The sequence below is a fragment of the Cordyceps javanica genome, chromosome 5 (genome assembly GCF_051103115.1).
Source record: "Cordyceps javanica chromosome 5, complete sequence".
Taxonomy (NCBI): Eukaryota; Fungi; Ascomycota; class Sordariomycetes; order Hypocreales; family Cordycipitaceae; genus Cordyceps; species Cordyceps javanica.
The window spans coordinates 3,469,655-3,486,830 of NC_139299.1; the positions used below are offsets into that span (position 1 = coordinate 3,469,655).

The 17,176-nt window shown below is 51.0% G+C and overlaps 8 protein-coding genes across 8 annotated transcripts; 4 read left to right on the forward strand and 4 right to left on the reverse strand.

The window, feature by feature from the left end:
- Positions 1-212: 212 nt before the first annotated feature.
- Positions 213-1,005, forward strand: V2A60_008275 (uncharacterized protein; the record flags this gene model as incomplete). Its single annotated transcript, XM_083259548.1, has 3 exons — positions 213-378; positions 441-459; positions 624-1,005. The coding sequence occupies 3 exons, from the start codon at positions 213-215 to the stop codon at positions 1,003-1,005; spliced, it is 567 nt and encodes a 188-aa protein (XP_083115674.1).
- Positions 1,006-1,831: 826 nt separating this feature from the next.
- V2A60_008276 (uncharacterized protein) lies at positions 1,832-2,371 on the forward strand (the record flags this gene model as incomplete). Its single annotated transcript, XM_083259549.1, has 1 exon — positions 1,832-2,371. One exon carries the CDS (start codon positions 1,832-1,834, stop codon positions 2,369-2,371), a length of 540 nt encoding a protein of 179 aa, XP_083115675.1.
- Positions 2,372-2,684: 313 nt separating this feature from the next.
- On the reverse strand, positions 2,685-3,140 carry V2A60_008277 (uncharacterized protein; the record flags this gene model as incomplete). Its single annotated transcript, XM_083259550.1, has 1 exon — positions 2,685-3,140. One exon carries the CDS (start codon positions 3,138-3,140, stop codon positions 2,685-2,687), a length of 456 nt encoding a protein of 151 aa, XP_083115676.1.
- Positions 3,141-3,467: 327 nt separating this feature from the next.
- V2A60_008278 (uncharacterized protein) lies at positions 3,468-4,086 on the reverse strand (the record flags this gene model as incomplete). Its single annotated transcript, XM_083259551.1, has 2 exons — positions 3,468-3,940; positions 4,032-4,086. The coding sequence occupies 2 exons, from the start codon at positions 4,084-4,086 to the stop codon at positions 3,468-3,470; spliced, it is 528 nt and encodes a 175-aa protein (XP_083115677.1).
- Positions 4,087-7,496: 3,410 nt separating this feature from the next.
- On the forward strand, positions 7,497-9,197 carry V2A60_008279 (uncharacterized protein; the record flags this gene model as incomplete). The annotated part of the gene is made up of 1 exon (XM_083259552.1): positions 7,497-9,197. The coding sequence occupies one exon, from the start codon at positions 7,497-7,499 to the stop codon at positions 9,195-9,197; it is 1,701 nt and encodes a 566-aa protein (XP_083115678.1).
- Positions 9,198-10,075: 878 nt separating this feature from the next.
- On the reverse strand, positions 10,076-12,700 carry V2A60_008280 (uncharacterized protein; the record flags this gene model as incomplete). The annotated part of the gene is made up of 1 exon (XM_083259553.1): positions 10,076-12,700. One exon carries the CDS (start codon positions 12,698-12,700, stop codon positions 10,076-10,078), a length of 2,625 nt encoding a protein of 874 aa, XP_083115679.1.
- A 1,516-nt stretch (positions 12,701-14,216) lies between these two features.
- On the forward strand, positions 14,217-14,509 carry V2A60_008281 (uncharacterized protein; the record flags this gene model as incomplete). Its single annotated transcript, XM_083259554.1, has 2 exons — positions 14,217-14,250; positions 14,310-14,509. The coding sequence occupies 2 exons, from the start codon at positions 14,217-14,219 to the stop codon at positions 14,507-14,509; spliced, it is 234 nt and encodes a 77-aa protein (XP_083115680.1).
- An 812-nt stretch (positions 14,510-15,321) lies between these two features.
- Positions 15,322-16,967, reverse strand: V2A60_008282 (uncharacterized protein; the record flags this gene model as incomplete). Its single annotated transcript, XM_083259555.1, has 2 exons — positions 15,322-16,697; positions 16,766-16,967. The coding sequence occupies 2 exons, from the start codon at positions 16,965-16,967 to the stop codon at positions 15,322-15,324; spliced, it is 1,578 nt and encodes a 525-aa protein (XP_083115681.1).
- Between the last annotated feature and the right edge of the window lie 209 nt (positions 16,968-17,176).

The following is a 17,176-nucleotide window of genomic DNA, read 5'->3' on the forward strand; positions in this document are numbered from 1 at the left end:
GTCTAATTGCCTTCTTCACAATGGTTCTTCTGTCAACTCTGCTTCGATTCCATTGTCAGCATCTTGTGCTTCTCTCGCTAGGCACGCTTTCTTTTGCGAAGAATGAATGCCGGCCTTACAAATGGAACAAAGACACTGGCGAGCCAATTTCGACTTTCTCAAGTGATGATGGTGATGGCGACGACGATGAACATCCCAAGCCCGGGGTCGTCATGTGTATCAAAGAAGTCGGTGCTGGCAAAGACGTCAACTACTATACGTGCACCGCCATGGCAAACGAGTACAGCATCACCGTCGAGGAATTCTTTGCCCTCAACCCAAGTGTGAAGAAGGACTGCAGCAACATGGAGCCGATGGGGTGGTACTGCATTGAAGGATGTAAGTCTTGATCAGCGACTTGAGTCCCCGCTTGTTGATGTTCACGCTCACATATTTCCTAGACATTGAACCGCTTCGTGCGTATGACGGGTTTTGCGGCCCTAGGCATAAGAACGCAACATGCAAAGGAACCGGCAAAGCGTGCTGCAACGCTCTGACATGGACATGCGGCGATACCAAGTACCAGCCCCTCTTTTGCTCCAGGTTGAACCAGGACTAACTGTCAACTTTCACCAATGAACTAGAGACGATTGCGCTGACGGAACTTGCTACGAGGGTTGGTGCTCGGGGGACCAGTCCTTCAGCACTGATGGAACCTGCGGCGAGGCACATGGCTACCGTTTGTGCGCCGGTATCCAAGGATCCTGCTGCAGCTTGGACGGCAAGTGTGGCAATGGCACTGCTTTCTGCGGGAAGGGTGTCTGTCAATCCGGGAAGTGTGAAGATTTGCAAAAGCCTGCCAAGCGAAGCACCGGAGACTCTGCGCTTCCCTGGCTGACGGGCACAACACCGGACGGCACTTGCGGCGGACTCCAAGGCTATACCTGCGGTGTATTCTCGGGGAACTGCTGCAATAAATATGGCAAATGCGGTTCCCTTCCAGAGGACTGCGAGGAGGGCTGGTGAGTGATTTGTTCTTGGGATTTGTACGATTACTAACGCATGGTGAATACAGTCAACCGAAGTTTGGAGAGTGTCGGCCACCTCAGTATGCATAGTTATGTCAGCTCAGATTAGTTATTTACACTGAAATTACACATTAAAATTTCTATAAACGTGTTTATTGTTACCACGAATACCTTTGCTGTTAAACTACATGTCTTTGCCAGATAACATATGTGGCTTGCAACCATGCGTGGAATAGTTCGCCACTGCCGCATTGCATGCGTGATTACAATGCATACTCTGTCTGAAATATGCTGTAATAATAATTAAAAAAAACTCCATAAAGAAACTGCGAAGAGAGATAAGACGGAATATGAAAGCATGGCATGTTGTGCAACAGCCGAGTAGCGAGCGGGTGGCATCACTTGATTCGGAAACAAGGCCCGACAGGCGGCAATTCACGACGCTGCACATTAATATAAATTGCGACAAAGTGAATGCAATACATCAAATCCTTCGGTCTTATTTCACGGTCTAGATCTTCATCGATGCATGAAAAAATTGCCTCGGCATTGGAACACGAACGTCTGCGTGAAAATTGTGATGATATGCCGCGATGTTAAGACGTAGTCTTGTTAAATGCGTAGTATGTATGAAGTCATATATTTGCAATTTCTTTCCGAGCTTGAGCATCAAAGAACAGTCGTATACATTTAAAAGGTAGCGACGGGTTAAAACCATTTAGAAAACCTTGTTTGCATCTCACAAGCAAATACCATTCCCGTTATCCCCATACTGAACTCCATTACACCTCCTTGCTGGGCTCTCTGTAAAGAAGCATTACACAATGTTATCTCAAACCCTTCTCATCTCCGCCCTCTTCGGCGTCTCGTACGCATCTGTTGCTTTCCCCCGTGCTCAATGCGGCGAGACGGCTCAAAAGATTTGCTTCGGCCAGAACGGCGGCGAGTCCCAGCACGTCGACCTCGAGGACGTCAAGTACGTGGCCGACGTCCTCCGCTACATCTCCGACAACAACCAGGGCGCGGCCAAGTTCTGGAACATGCCCAAGGCCGTCGGCGACTGCGCCGAGTGGGCGCTCCCCGTGACGGACGCGGGCACCGTGCTGGCGCTCGCCAAGCACATCAGCCCGCGCACCAGCTCGTCCGTCCTGTACGAGGATCTCGCGCGGGCGATCGACGGCGGCGCGTCCGCGACGCCGGAGGAGGCCAAGAATAGTCTCTACGGCTGCGGCACGAATGGTGGTATGATGGGCGTGACGGCCAACTTGAGCAACCCGCTGTACAACACGCCCGAGTACAAGAACAGTGGCGCGAAGCCGGAGGGAATCATCATCAAGATTGTCAGAGCTCCGGCGAAGAAATAGATAGAGCTTACAGAATCAGTATTAGTGTTGTTCAATACGATTAGCTATTCTACAATCTGAATCCAAGTTGCACGCCTATCTCGTCACTTAGCGCTCCAGGCTCTGATATTTAGCAGCAGAATCGCCAAAAAAGCAGAAAAGAAACAAAGAATATTAACCACGCTCCAAAATTATCGGGCATCATTTCTTCGACTCATTTCAGCACAGCATAGTCCAGCAACATCACAGGGGTATCTTAGTCCAAGTAACTTCAACGTAAATTGAGCTTTCAATATCTAGTATCGGCAAAAGCTTTATTCCTCAAGCGATTCATTTACACCTCCTCCTTGGAGATGACAGGCATCTGGAGGCACTTGGCGACATCCCACCGCCCAGTCGGCTCGACCACCATGCGACCCGTCTCATTCACATTCTTCGCCCCATACCCATTCAGCCACGTAAACGAAACCACGACCTCCTTCTTGTCCGGATTCCATTCCATCCTCGCGAGGCCACCCTTGTCCTCGGGCGTGTACGGGATCTGGCTCTGGCACGCCGTCCATCCGGTGCCCATCCCCAGAGTGCAGCGGGAGTCAAACTGGCGGGCAAAGATAGGAACAAAGGGGTCTCTAGAGTTTCTGAGATCGCCATTGATGTAGAATGATTGCCTACAGCCGCCTTTTCCGCAGTTCTCCTCCAGGCGCTGGACGTTCCAGGTGGTGTCTGTCTCTGCGCTGTAGACAAGAGTTGCGGCAGATGCCAGTGTAAGGAGGGTTGTGATAAAATGCATTGCGAAGCAGCTTGTAAGTCGGGTAGTGGAGGGATTGTTCTGATTTGATTCTACTCGACTTGAAGAAGGGTGTGGCGGCGCTTTATATAACTGTCGATGTCTTCAGGTACCAACCAGCGTGCAATTTTTAATACATTATGTAATGTGGTCAGAATGAGAACTATAATATATTTCATTTAATATAATGCGGTGGGTTTGAGCCTTTGACAGCCTTGGAAGGTTGCCAACGGAAAGCTGACGCTGCAGACGTAGTCTTGCGGAGGCGGTACCACCTCAACTGCAGTCATAACTGGTACCGTGCAGTTCTCTTTGCAGGGTTTCCGATGTTCATTTCACAGTAAGCGCTTGATATACCATGTTCTCCTCGACACGTACGCCAGTGAAGCCTCTAGCGTGCGTGCCGTCCCGCATGCTGATTCTCGGGTTGCTCATGTCGTCTACATACACTTCGAGCAATGCGGGGGCGGCGTCGACGAGTGGAACGACGAGTTCCGCATTTTCGCCCAGGCTTTTGATCCATCCATGATTTTCTGTTAGTTGCTTCGTTTCCGTCGTCGTCTTGATGACAATCTGAATGTCGCCGCTCTTGGGTAGGTGTGCCGCCACCACCGTGACCGACTTGGGGGTGGCGTTGGCGCGCACTGCTGATTCGACTTGCTGTCTGGTCCATGATGACGGACGTGTCCGGTGTCGCTGGATAATCCCGTTGTCTTTGAACTTGACTGTGACTGTGCGATCCTTGTATGTTGTCAACATAGGTTGGTTCTTCATAGCGGACGTGCCTTCGGGAAGTGTCTTGCCTGCGACAGCAATCTTAATTACTGCAAGATCAAATTTTCAAATTACCAATAGTCGGTCGCAGACCTAATTCCCGATTCCTTGACAACTTACCACGGTCGGTGCTGCTGGTGCATATCCATATGAGGATGGCCATCCACATAGACATCCACGATGCCAATGCCGGGTACCATCCTCCGACCTGACGGTCATCTCAGAACAGCGCACTATATGTCGCGGCGGCGCATGCCTTCAGCAGCTTATCGATCAAAACATTTTCCGCCTTGACATCGCCCCACACTATACCTGCCTTACGAAGACTAGAAAGCGCGATGTCTAGTTGTTAAGCCCATTTCCTCCTTATAGTCGCTAAGGGATCGTCGGGATCCTTCGGGTGGACTCTCGTAGATAATGAGTAATTAGCATAGTTAACATAAGATAGTAGAATGCTAAGGTTGAAATCGTATTTATCCATAATAACGCTATAGACTTGATAAAGATTTAGCCATCTCTCGTAGAGCGTAGCTATAGTAATCTCCTTATCGATTTTAAGCTCTCGTATAGCTTAGCTAGTAGAGTAATAAGGCTTATAGAGATACTTTACCCCTCCTTCGTTAATGAGAACCTTTCTAGGTTATTTAAAGAGTATATCTTCTAGGTTTGTAAAGCTAAGGATAATTCTAGTAGGGTCGTAAAATATATCTACTCTTCTGGATTACCAAGGACACGATTGTTAAAATAGTAGAAAGATAGATGAAAGGGTAGTTATTTACTAAAGATATAGCGTAGGTATAATTTTTCAAAACATTCGGGGAATAAATGCTATTATAGAGATACTTGGATATTTTTTAGGTTACTCCCTAGCGGTAGAGCGAGCTTAATAAGTAGTAGCTTAAATAGCTTTATAACCTACTCAAACCCATTAGTATCGTATATATCGCTAACGACTTCTTCGCTAGATTAAAGAACCTTAAGGTAAGCTAGGTATTTTTCGGTTATGAGAGGTTAGTTCATAAAATTAGAGGGTAAGATTTAAATCTAGAAAACTTTGCTATTCTAGCGGATCTTAAAATTCGTATCCTAGTCCTCCTAGTGTATGCTTATGCTATGATATTTTATTTTGTATGTTAGTCGGTTCGTCATATTCGAAATTAGCTCGTCTATAATATGGTCTAAAGACTATTGTTAGGAGAAGATGAGGGAGGGAGCAAGCGCGACTTGACAGCAACTGTTCTACGCGAAAGCGGGCGGTCATGTACTCAGGTATACGACCTTAGAGATCAGTTCCCGACAGTACTTATACGAGTTCTAGTAGACGAATGGCTTTTCTCATGGTTAGAAAACTAGATTACTCTAAAAGAATGCTGGCTAATGAAAAACCCCAGTCAATTACCTGTCAGGAAGAAACCTTCAATGGAATTTGAAAAGAAAAACATACACGACACATTCTCCAGATAGAGATCGAGATATCACGATCCCGTCGACAGAACATGGTCAAGGGAACGCAGGCAATTAATTTCCAGTCTCGGTTGATAGCCGAAGAATGATTGAAGACTTCCATTTTGAAGAGATGGAAAATATCTCCGATGGTCCGAAGAGGTTCTGTGCCCGGATTACTCTCGATCTGTTTTGATTTTACCCATCGATGTTGGATCTCGTCATACATCAGGTATCAAGCTGTTCCATGCGTCGAGGCTGCCGGACCAGGCCCAATATTCAACCATCATACTGCCTCATCGAGCGTTAATGATTTGATACTAGACGCTGTGCATCGATTACGAACTTCAAAACCCGTTAAATCCTTCATCTTTCGATGGGACCCATCGCCAGGGAACTAACGACGAAAATATTGAAATTTCCTCATCCAGCCGGCCAAGTTGAGACAGAAAAGCAATCAGCACGCAGTGATCAGGCAATTATCGGCGGACCGCGATATATGTGTCAAACTGGCTATACCTGGGGCTTCGGCTTCCATCCGAGCCACCAGCAGTGCTCTATCAAGCGACGCGAAGCGTGATAATAAAGCAACGAGCAGTCACAGAAAGAATTTTGAAAGAGAAAAAAAAGGGAAAAAGAATTTACCAGCTAGATAATAATGTGTACGTCGCGGTTACTTGCGGACCAATCAGTCTGCAAGGTTCAAGCAAGTTGGACAGTCTATTTCCCCATCTATGATACTGTAATCAGTCGATATGCGCTACAAAAATGCCTTGTATACGATGTATCGAACCTGTGAATACATTGATTGACTCCGGGGCACTACTTTGCCGATGTCTACGAGTGAGAGCTCATATGAAAGATGCGCAGAAAACAAAAGAGTCCAGCTCCGCTGAACTTGGATGACATGACCACTGAGGCACAGCCGTCAACTGGTGCCATGGCTGAGAACCATGGACATTTTTATTTTAGTGGCGGGAAAATTGTTGAAAATGCATGAACCAAGCCTCTCTAGCCCGAAGAAAGATGATGACTTGTATGCACGACAGCCCGGCACGGCCCACCCCCTCCCAAATTTACAAACGTTTACTCGGCTTTACTGGCTCATGAGTTCAGGTTTTTTTATCAAATTTCCTCCGCCGACGCTGCTCAGCGGGGGAACCGGCAGAGTGCAGAGGCCCGATGAGGCCCGCTGCAATCTGATTCGGACCGTCTGTCCAATGCGTTGGCTTGTTGGGAAGAGACGGTGGCCCGAAACTTGTTGGCCAAGACTTGGCATATTCCACACAAAAACTAGTCACACAGATAAAACAACGCGAATCGTCGCAAAATCCAATAGTAAGCACTGAGATTTGGCGCGCGTTAGGTCTTTCCAGGGAATACTTGCACCATTCGTCCCGTCATGCTCCGTAGCCCCCGGAAGCAATTACTGGTGGTTATTCTGGACCGATGGTAACGCAGGGTGCAGAGAGGATATCTACATCTATGCTCGGCTCGATGCCCACCTGAAACATGAGCCGTTAGAAACTACCAGACATTTGGAACAGTACGCTTTGGGGAACCCACAAACGTAGTTGCTGGCTAGTCAGGCAACTTGGTGCCCCGTGTTACTTGGCAAATCAAGACCGGAACATTTGTATATTGCGATTCTAGTCATGAAAAGTATCGGAAAGACCGAAAAAGCGCGATTGGTGTTAAACCAGCCCTTGGTGCGCAAATATCGGTAGCTACATGCGGCCTTTCGAGGAGCTAGCGTTGACGTTCCGTTGACTTTTTTTAGCGATTCTTGAAGTAAATTCCCAAGTTAAATGTACGCTAATCTGTATTTCAGCAGAGTCCATTCCAGTTATTCGAGGCGTATCTTCCCCCATGTATACATGTGGAAAGTTTCCATTAAAAAATCAAGAGCGAACCATTAATTTCATTTTAATTCGCAGATTAAAGTTGCCCGTTGTGTATTTTAAGGCCTAAAAGGACCGAACATGGTATTATGTCATGCGGGCAACTGTCTCTCGTCATGTGTGTGAAATGGCGTGAGTTAAATTTGGCAGTTATCAACTTGCATTCTTTACATGCTGCAACGCGCTTTTGTGAGCGAAGCTGTTGGGTCTTGTCAGTTGAAAAGGCGTCCTCGGTACCGAAATGGCTGACAGCATCCCGGCGACTCTTCATGAACGCCTGCACGACCTGGCCTTTAGCACCTCGCAGGCCCGCGATGCAATCCGTGGTCTCGCCGTACCGGACGCCCTCGGACGCCGGGTCATGAGGCTATGCATCATACGCGGTATCCGGCATCACGAAGATTTTGCTCGCGCCCCCCAGACGCAGGCCCTGCGGCCATGGCCCGAGTTTGCTCGCGCTCTGAATGCTCGAGCAATCATGAGCAACAGCATCCCGGACATGGCTCTCGACCCAGCCGTCGACGACGTCCCGTACTGCATCTGGTATCCAGACACGGCCACAGAGGACACCTATCGTCAACTGGTGCGTCGCTATCCACAAATGACGTACCAGACCGCTCGTGCTTGCGCCGTGGCCGGATTCAGCGCCCTCTATCGGGAGTTGGAGGAGGCAGGCAGCATTCTACCGGACATTTCCATTGCAGAGGAGGCCCGGGCGTGTGGCAGCCAAGACATTTACAATGCCATCATGAGTCAGCCAGTCAGGTACCATGTCATGGACGATTACACTAGGTCGATTCTACAGAACCCCCTGCCATCGGGCCTGAATGGCGACGCGGCTGTCCAGCCCATGCTCCGTGTAAAGCAAAAGTTCACGACCCCTCGAGGCCACGAAGACTGCCTTCTTCTCGCTAGTGAGATTGGCGACGGCGCCGATTCCGATGAGGAATTTGATGACGATTTATTCAGCATGTTTCCCGAGCCCGGCTTTGAGGAAGCCATGTTCAACATCACCGAGGATATGAACATTGACGAGTTTGCCACGCCTGAGCCAGACGGCTCAGCAGACGTGACCATGGCCGAGTACCTTGCCAAGCCGCTGCCCCTGGACCTGCCCGCGGGTAACAAGGATATCCTCATCCTCGCCGCGGCATATTCCGGCGACGTGGACCGGTACGCCCGACTCCGACGGCCCAAGATGATTGATAACGAGGCCGGCTGCGTCGTGCGCGGCATCTACCACTCGTCCTTCTTCGCGACATGGTGGGCATCATCCCAGGGGCCGCCGCCGCCCAAACGGCAGCCCCATCGCCACGCCTTGTGGATCACCCAGGCCATCCACGCGCGGATGATCATGAGCAATGACCTGAGTCGACTGACGCCAGACACACCCCGGGACCAGCTCCCCTACCTCATATGGTACCCCGCCGTGGCGAGCCCCCGCACATACGAGGAGGTCGCGCGGCGATGTCCTGCCATGCGGGCCCCCGTCCTGCGCGCCGCCATTTACTCCCGGAACCGCGACCTGTTCGACTCGCTGGTGGACGCCGTGGAGCCGGACCCCTTCCTCCTGGCCGAAGCACGGGAGCACGACGACTTTGACGACGACGACGTCGTCGACGACGACGGACCGAGAGAATCCTACTTTACGCGGCGTCTGCTGGCGCGCGCGGAGCAGCTGGGGCTGGCAGAAGAGATTCGCAATGTGCAACATGACCGATGGGGTGTCCTTTCTTGGAAGCGGTTCAGCGTGCGCACGCCGCCTGCGAGCGGCAACTGGCTGTTTAGCGGACCGAGCGTCGTCGGCGCAGCACAGGACCCTGGTCTTTACAATGAGGTGTGGGCGGACGCTTCTGCCGCCGAGCTCTTCGCCTCGGCGCCAGAAGCCTGGCGGCCACGGGAAGGAGGCGTACAGATCGACTACAAAGAGTTCCCCCAGTGAGGTGGATTGAGATTGCCTTACTATCTGAGCATTTATAGAGACGATATAGGAACAGGTAGTAGCTGCCATTTATCCTAGAGGCTATCGCTGTGGCAAAATCTACTTGTGTTGGCGAACGGGTGCCTATAAAAGACTACCCTGTCCAGAGCCCCCGAGTAGCCTATATTCAATTGTTATAGCTATGTACTAGCGCCCAGGCGAGGCAATTTGCGTCAATGTACGGAGTACGTGAGGCTCAGTTGGTTGAGGGCATCAGGTGACCAATTTTGCTTCTTGGCGCATGCTACATATGTGGCGAAGTGGTGGGGACACGGCATATTACCGAAGGAAGGAGAATTATTCCTCGTATCGATAATTTGCCAGTTGTACGGAGTAGATCTCACACCAACAAGCTGATCCCTGCAAAGCCCCCCCTGCGCTCAGATATTACCCATAAAAAGCTGCCAGTCACATCGCGACTTTCATATGCGAGACAAAAATCTCCGTGTGATGCAGCCTTGGACATGTATGAGATAAGTCACTGTAAAGCGGGCACTTCCGCTGACAGTTAGAAGACCAAGTCGCAATCCAAGACCGCAGTCGCGGTTGGGTAAAGGCTACCACGATACATCCATGTGCTTGCGAAGAGCTCCAGACGTAGATTTCAAGAGTAAAAGAATACGATTTCGAACCAAGTACGGATACGAACGTAAAGCGGGTACATATAAAATTGTGGCATCTATACGCAATCTAGAAGAAACAAGAGTTCGATACAAGTGAATAGTCAATCCTCCGCACGTACCTTCGGCAGGCCCAACTGTGAAGCAGCTCAGGTAGAGTAATCTCGGCATCTACCTACCATGTAGCCACGCAACTCTAGGAAACACATCCAGTCATGCCTAAAGCGCCGACGACGCGAGCTGCGCTCGGTACCCGGAGCTCGAGCGGGGCAGCGTCCTCCTCAATCTAGCGGCTGGCGCAGGGGCGCCGCCATCAGGAGTGGCTGTGCTGTTCAGGCTGGGCAGGTTCGCCATGGTCTGCTGCATTGCCTTGTCCCACTGAGCCTCGGCATCGCGAAGAAGACCCTTGAAGCGCTCCGCCATCGCCGTGATGGCCGGAGCGAGCCCGTTGTCGTCTCTCTTGCCGAGGGCGTCCGCCTGCTGTACCAGGCTGTCAACGGCGTCCTTGCTGAGCCCGACAACAAGGGCAATGAACCAAGGCTTGTCTATCTCAGTATCGGCAGGAGGGACTCTGGGGTTGATGAGATAAGTTCTCACGTTTTGGGGCAAAAAGGTCCCCTTCACGCCGGAATACTCTTGGTCGGCCCATCGCCATTTCATGTCATCGCGTTCTCTTCCGTATTTCAGAGCGAGGAGTGTTTGCAATTCGCGAACGCCTTCGGCATCCTCGGACGGGAAGAGCGTAGAAAGCTCGCCTTCAGGCTTGGCACGTTGGAGCACACGCGCAACTTGAAGACTGTGGTGCACGTAATACAACTGGATGGACGACTGTGAAAGATCTGGGAACTTGTCCTTCATATAGTCTTGGGCGCTGAGGGTAGCTTCGTTGATGGAGAGCAGTGCTCTTGACTGCCCGATGACGTAGGCAAGATCAAAGTAACTAGGAATGACCGGGGGCTGCTGACGCAAGTGCGTAGCAATGTCGTTTAGTTTTCCGCGAATCTCGTCTGCGTTGGTGTAATCTCTTCCAGTGTACTCATCCGAGTAGTACAGGGTCTTGTACTTGTTGACCATCTTTTCAGAGACAATGTTGTCAATGAATTGCTGGTTAAACTGATCGGCTGTAGGCTGCAGCGAGACATCATTCTTCTCCTTGAGCTCCTTGGGCAGCTTCAAGAGCACCTGACGCTGTCGGCGCAAGATTTCCTTTTCCGTAGCAGCTCGGAGCCGCTCCTGAGCATCCTGTATGCCTTTCTCAACCTCGGCCTTGTCCTCGGGGGTAGCGCTGCCCTCCAAGTCATCCTGCACGCTGGCAACGGCGGCGCCGATGGTCTGCGCCCCCTCGGAGAGGACTGCCAGCTCCTCAATGGCGAGGGCGCTCTCGAGCTTCTCCCGAAAGGGCTTCTCTTGGGAGCGTCTCGGGTGGCTGGTGTTTTCTTCGTAGTTTGGGTGCGAGTAGACGTAGGCGTAGAGGTCCTCGTTCAGGAACTTGTTCCAGATGCTGTCGCGGGACTGCTGCATCTCCACCGCGGTGGGCACTGACGGGGGGCTAAAGAAGCTAAGGAGGGCGCGGACGATGTGGACGATGACCCCGACAGGCCACGCGGGCGTGAGCAGGAGCGCATCGCCAAGGAAGCACAGGGCAGAGTCGAGCCCGTTGACACCGCCCTTCTCGGCCTCGGCAGCTGTCGTCACGGCACAGCCGACAAAGGGCAGGATCGCCGTCACGGCCGCGACGCGGTCCAGAGTCGTCACATCGTGAGTAAAGGCATCGACGATGCCGTAGACCCAGGCGGCGCCGCCGGCGACGGCAAGTGCGCCGCCACCAATCGAGGACGCTTTGAAGCCGCCGCCGATTTTGGGCGACGCGGGCGTGAGCCGCTCGTACTTGAGTGCCGTGCGCACATCTGACAGGGACATTTTCCATTTCTTCTCCGCTAACTCTGCCAAGCCGCGTTTGGCCGCAAGTTCTGCGAATTCCTTTTCTGAAACCTCCTCGGCTAACTCCGCAGCCTTTCCTAGCTTGGCCTCCTCGCCCTTGGGAGGGACCGGTGCCTCTTCGCCGTTGTGGGGAATGGGAACTTCTTCGCCTACTGGGTCGCGGAAGATGGGTTCTCCGCAGAGTGCGGATGCTCGTTTCAGTCTCCTGCTACCACCGGCCGGGCAGACAAGAAGCTCCGCCTCCTCGACACTCTTTTTAAGCATGTTGATGTTCTCCTTATGGCCACCCGCGATGTGTTCCCTCCAGGCATTGTTGATTTGCTTCTTAGTCTTACTAGGGTTCGCCTTGTAAATTTCCTCCATATCCAGAGTCCTGGCGTCACCTTCTCCCGTGAACTTCACTTCGAATGGGGTGGCGTCGTCCGCGAACGGCTTGAACGAATCCAGAGCGGCGTTTGTACGGGCATTGAGAAGCCCTTTCATGGCCTCGTAGACATTGGTCCTGCAGGTCTCCCAGGCAGCAAGCTGCGACTCGTCCTTGGGGCTCGCTCTCAGCTTTCCGACAACACGATCTCCTACTTTTTTAAGCAGAGCAGCGTAATTGCCTTTCGCATCCTGTACAACCTTGTTGACATCAATGATGCCCGTAAGACCCTGCTCGGCAATCTTCTCTGCGGTTGCTACCACAGGAGGGAATTCTTCACTGCTGATGGAGAACTTTGGCAGCTTCTCCCCGTTCTGGCTAATGTATCGGATGAACTCATCCAGTGTACAGGCCGCACCCTTTACTCCGGGGCAGCCCGGCGCAATGAGCTGGTTGCCACCGGACATAAAGTCGAGCTTGTAGGCGTAGTAATAGTACACTCGCTCGATGGAGCCAGGTATAGAGTAGCCGGCCGCCATGACGGCAAAGCCCAAAAGGGCCAGTAGAGGTTGAAAAAGAATCATTGAAAAGACAGGCGTTGGCTGATCGCCGCAGTAAGTAATTGAAAGATGAACGAATGACTGATTGTATGGATGTACAAAGATAGTCCTGTTCTTTGTGAAAGTCGACGGAGGCAGTCATATATATAGCACATCAGTAAAGTCTTTCCCATCACAGTCGCCCAAAAACTTCGAAATAGCCAGACCACGACACTCAATTCTTGCTCAAATTGCGGAATATGCACACTGGCATCAGCCAGGTTGTACGGGGGGCGCCATACCTCGTCCAACCACATCATGAATCGTGCACCGGCAGTTCTCTCTACCGTCTCCGAAATTCCTCAAATCTCCGAATGAAGAGTGACTTGTGGATATAGCATCTTTCTCTAGCTGTATACTGTGCCATTTTGCATGATGGTAGCTGATTACCCTGAGATGCAATGTACCAGTCAAAAGCCAGTAGGATGCGTCATACGATCAAGTTTCAAAAAAAGGCTTGGCCTACAGTAGTTACATTCTACTTTAATTTCAATAATGATGCAACTCGGTTATTATTAGTCGATTCGACGTTTAAGTGGCAATTCTTTTTTTCCAAAAGCCGGTTGGCTTGTTGTTTCTGGGCACAAATTCCACTGAAAAAACCATTATTCTTCAGTTAATTCTCAGTCATGCCAGATATGGTTTATCTAAGTGGCTTAGCTTCGTTTTCTTGTCAACGAGTCGTGTATCCATTTACCCTACGGGTAATTGTCTATGATAGTATAGTACCACTATAGTAATCGGCAACCGCCGTGCTGCGACGGCGGATAAGCTCCTTCGTCGCTTATCATCGTGGTAGCGTTGCCTTGCACTGCCTTGATTTCTCGGCCATATTTTAAGCGCCAAGCCGATATATGCATGATTTTGAACCAACGCTTTATATTCTAATAACCTCTTGTTCCACCACGTGCCACTCGGTTTCTCCGGCACATAGTGAAGACTCTCCACACCGTCACCAAAACTGTAGACCTTGGTATTCCTACAACGGCAATTGCTTGAACCCAAGTCCTTTGTAATTATCCGCGCGCTACATCGGCCCTTTAACAAGAGTTATGGAGCGTTCTCTGCTATGCCGTATCATTGTCTATCCTAGAGGCTGTGCAGCCAGACATTCGGCATCTGCTTGTGAACGAGCACAGCGACGCGACTCCCCACTGAAAACGAGTCAAATACGACGTGTTAATTTGATTCTCGAGTAGAAAGCGTGTTAAGTTAGAATTCCTGGTCTTCTTCGGCAACGATAGTACTCCTTTTACGTGCGGCGGAATCAAGGCTGAGAATTTCGCCCGACGATTTCCGATCAGCTCCAGGTTATAAAACCGACTAGGTGCCTCTAAGAAGCCCTTGCTCACAACTCAACATTCAACTTCGGTATATCTATTATTCTCACATTCGAAAACTTTTAAACCCTTGCAAAGTTTCAACCAAAAGCTACTAGCTATATCTCGTTGCAAACATGGTTCGCTTCACAGCTGCTGCCGTCCTGGCCTGTGAGTCTACGTATTATTCTTTTTTCAAGTGCCGTAGCACTGGCTAACAAAAGAGAAAGTTGCCATTTCTACCATGGCACTCTCAACCGATGATGCTTCCTATGCTACGGGTCTGCAAGCGCGCCAAGAAGCTGAGGCCCCCAAGGCAGATAGCATGGACGATTTCAAGAAATGGATGAATGAAGTAGCAGAGGTCGCCAAAGAACTGCAAAGGATGGCTGAAGATGTCGCCAGCAAGTCTTCCGGTCAAGCCAATTAAGCGAATGAAGTGTTGTGCTAGGTGTTGGTGCTCGGTATCAACTTGCTATTCTTGTGTGCATATACAGATTGTCATTTAAACTCTGAAGTTGGCTAGAACTTTGCAATGTACTAAATCAAAACCAAATAAGCGAAAATTCTATTATGAACTCGAATCATGTAGTTTGGGCGGCTGAATGCCGAAAGTTTTGCTTCTGCCATGGCCTCTACTATTTCATCTTACCACCATTGCTACGCGCATGGGACTCGGATCTTTGAAACAGGGCCTTGCAATCGATATCTCTCGAGTCTTGCACTTCGGGAATGACAAGAAGCGATCTTTGAAACACATAAACACCCTAGCCAGTTTTGACTGCTTGCTGTGGAGTTCAGCATTGAAGGTATTCTCTCCTATAGCTAGAATGGCAGATATGATATGTGTCAGTTAAAGTCTTACGATGTGTCGGTGAAATAGATGACAAATGCACTGCCTCGCGCGTTTGATGCAGTTGGTCACCAAAAACACTTTGGAATATATGCAGTATAACGAAACTTAAGCTGGAACGCTTTTTATCAAATACATGGCACGAATGGCTTCGCATCGTCGACCGAAGTCGGTTCTATCAAGGATCTTTGGGTCCAAGCCTCACCAGGTTTACCTATTTTGCTGCAAAAAGTGAGCAAACCCTCTGGCTTCTCGATCTCCGGGAATACTTTGTCAGTCTGCTTGCATTAGTCACTTTGTTGTTACCAGATTCGGGACATGACTGAATTTGAGAGCTGGATAGTACTAGAGCATAGAATAACTATTCTGAGTGGCGTAAGACTGCCTATTCATACATCAGAAGCTGGCTTAATCTTCCGCAGTGAGGCTTTGACAGGGTTCGGAGCATCGAATATCTCGGTCATCTCCTCCAGCGATCGTCCCTTGGTCTCCACTGAGAACAGGTAGCTAATGGTTGCTTGTATGAGGTCCCACACGATGAATACAATGTATGTTTTCCAGCCAATATTCTGCAGTGATATAGGGAAGCAGAACTGGTTGACAAATGCAAGGCAGTGCACAAAGGCGAACACAAAGGCGAGGCCTTTACCGCGCTGCTCATACGAGAGACACTCGACGGGGTATAGGGCCTGCAGCGGTGTCATGCCAAAATTGTAGCACCATCCGAAAATGAAGATGAAAGCAATACCTGCCGATGCTGCACTATGATTCTTGGTCGCGGCGAAGATGCCAGTACCGGCTGTGATGCCTGCAAAGCAGAGAGAGCACGCCACGGACGTCCAAATGCTGGTAGGCCGACGCCCCATCTTCTCGATGAGACTGGCTCCTACATAGGAGGCAACGGCCGAAATTGCAGTGTATCCGAGATTGATGTTGAGGATCTGGTCAGAGCGAGTCATGCCGGTTGTCATGAGCATAGCAGGCAGGTAGTAGCTGACGACTGCATTGCCGGAGCACTGACCCCAGACCGAGGGGATGAGAGCATTCAGCATGCGCCAGCGCGCTGCCCGGTTCTTGTATAAGTCGCTGTAGTCCCACCACTTCTTGTCAGATCCATTCAGAGAGATGACTTTTCTGTACTCTTCAATCTGCATGCGAACCAGCGCATGCTGCGGGTTGCCGTTTCCGTGATATGTCGTCAGGAACTCGAGGCTCTCCTTCTCGCGCTGGTGAGCATAGAGCCACCTGGGGGACTCTGGGAAGAACATGACAAACACGGCGACAATGGCAGGACAGATGAGCTGACACCACACGGGGATGCGCCACTGGGCGTCGCCGGCGTAGCGCACGGAGCCGCGCGTGACACCGGCCGCCATCAGTGCCCCGACGGCGTACGTGCAGTTGTAGAAGGCGGTCAGGACTCCGCGGTACGCCGGCGGGCTAATCTCGGCGCACCAGATGGAGCTCGCGCAGCGGACGATGCTGACGCCGAAGCCGAGGAAGAAGCGGCCGGCCACAAACGCCGACGTGTTGGAGGCAAGGGCCGAGAGGACCGTGCTGAGAACGACAATGAGGCTGCCGATGAGTATGCCCATGCGGCGGCCCATGAAGTCGCATGCCGGTCCGGTGAGCGGCAGCGAGGCCACGGTGCCGACGGTGTACATGGCGGAAATGTAGCCGAGTTTGGGTCCGGTTTTGCCGACGTGAAACCGCTCACGGAAGGACTCCATCGCTGGCAGAGATCCAAAGATGGAGCCATCGTACCCTAGGCGTTGAACTTTTGTTTAGTGCTCTGTACGCAATGTGCAAAGGGGGAGGAAGAGGGCGGCGTACCGTTCATCGTGGAGCACAGGAATGCGATGGCGCAAAAGCAGTATAACTTGAGCAGAGGGCGGCTGAGCGCCGAAAGCTTTGCTGCTGCAATGGCCTCTGCCATTTCCTCGGCAGAGGGGTGCGTGTCGTAATGCGTCACCTCTGTAGCATCGTCGCTGTTTTTCTCGAGCGAAGACTTTTGCTTCATGGCCGAATCCTCCATTGCTAGACGAGATCTGGGTCTGGGGAAAGAAGCTGGGGAAAAGATGGGGCCTTTGTCAAGGACTTTGCGGTCCTCATCTCAGTGGGAGGCGGCCAGCTAATGCATGTATATAGCTCCTGGTTGGATTGCGACGGAGAGGTGATTCACTCTTGTCCTCGAGAGGGCAACCCCCGGTGGCTTGGAGATATTGACGGAGTCAGGGCCGGCCT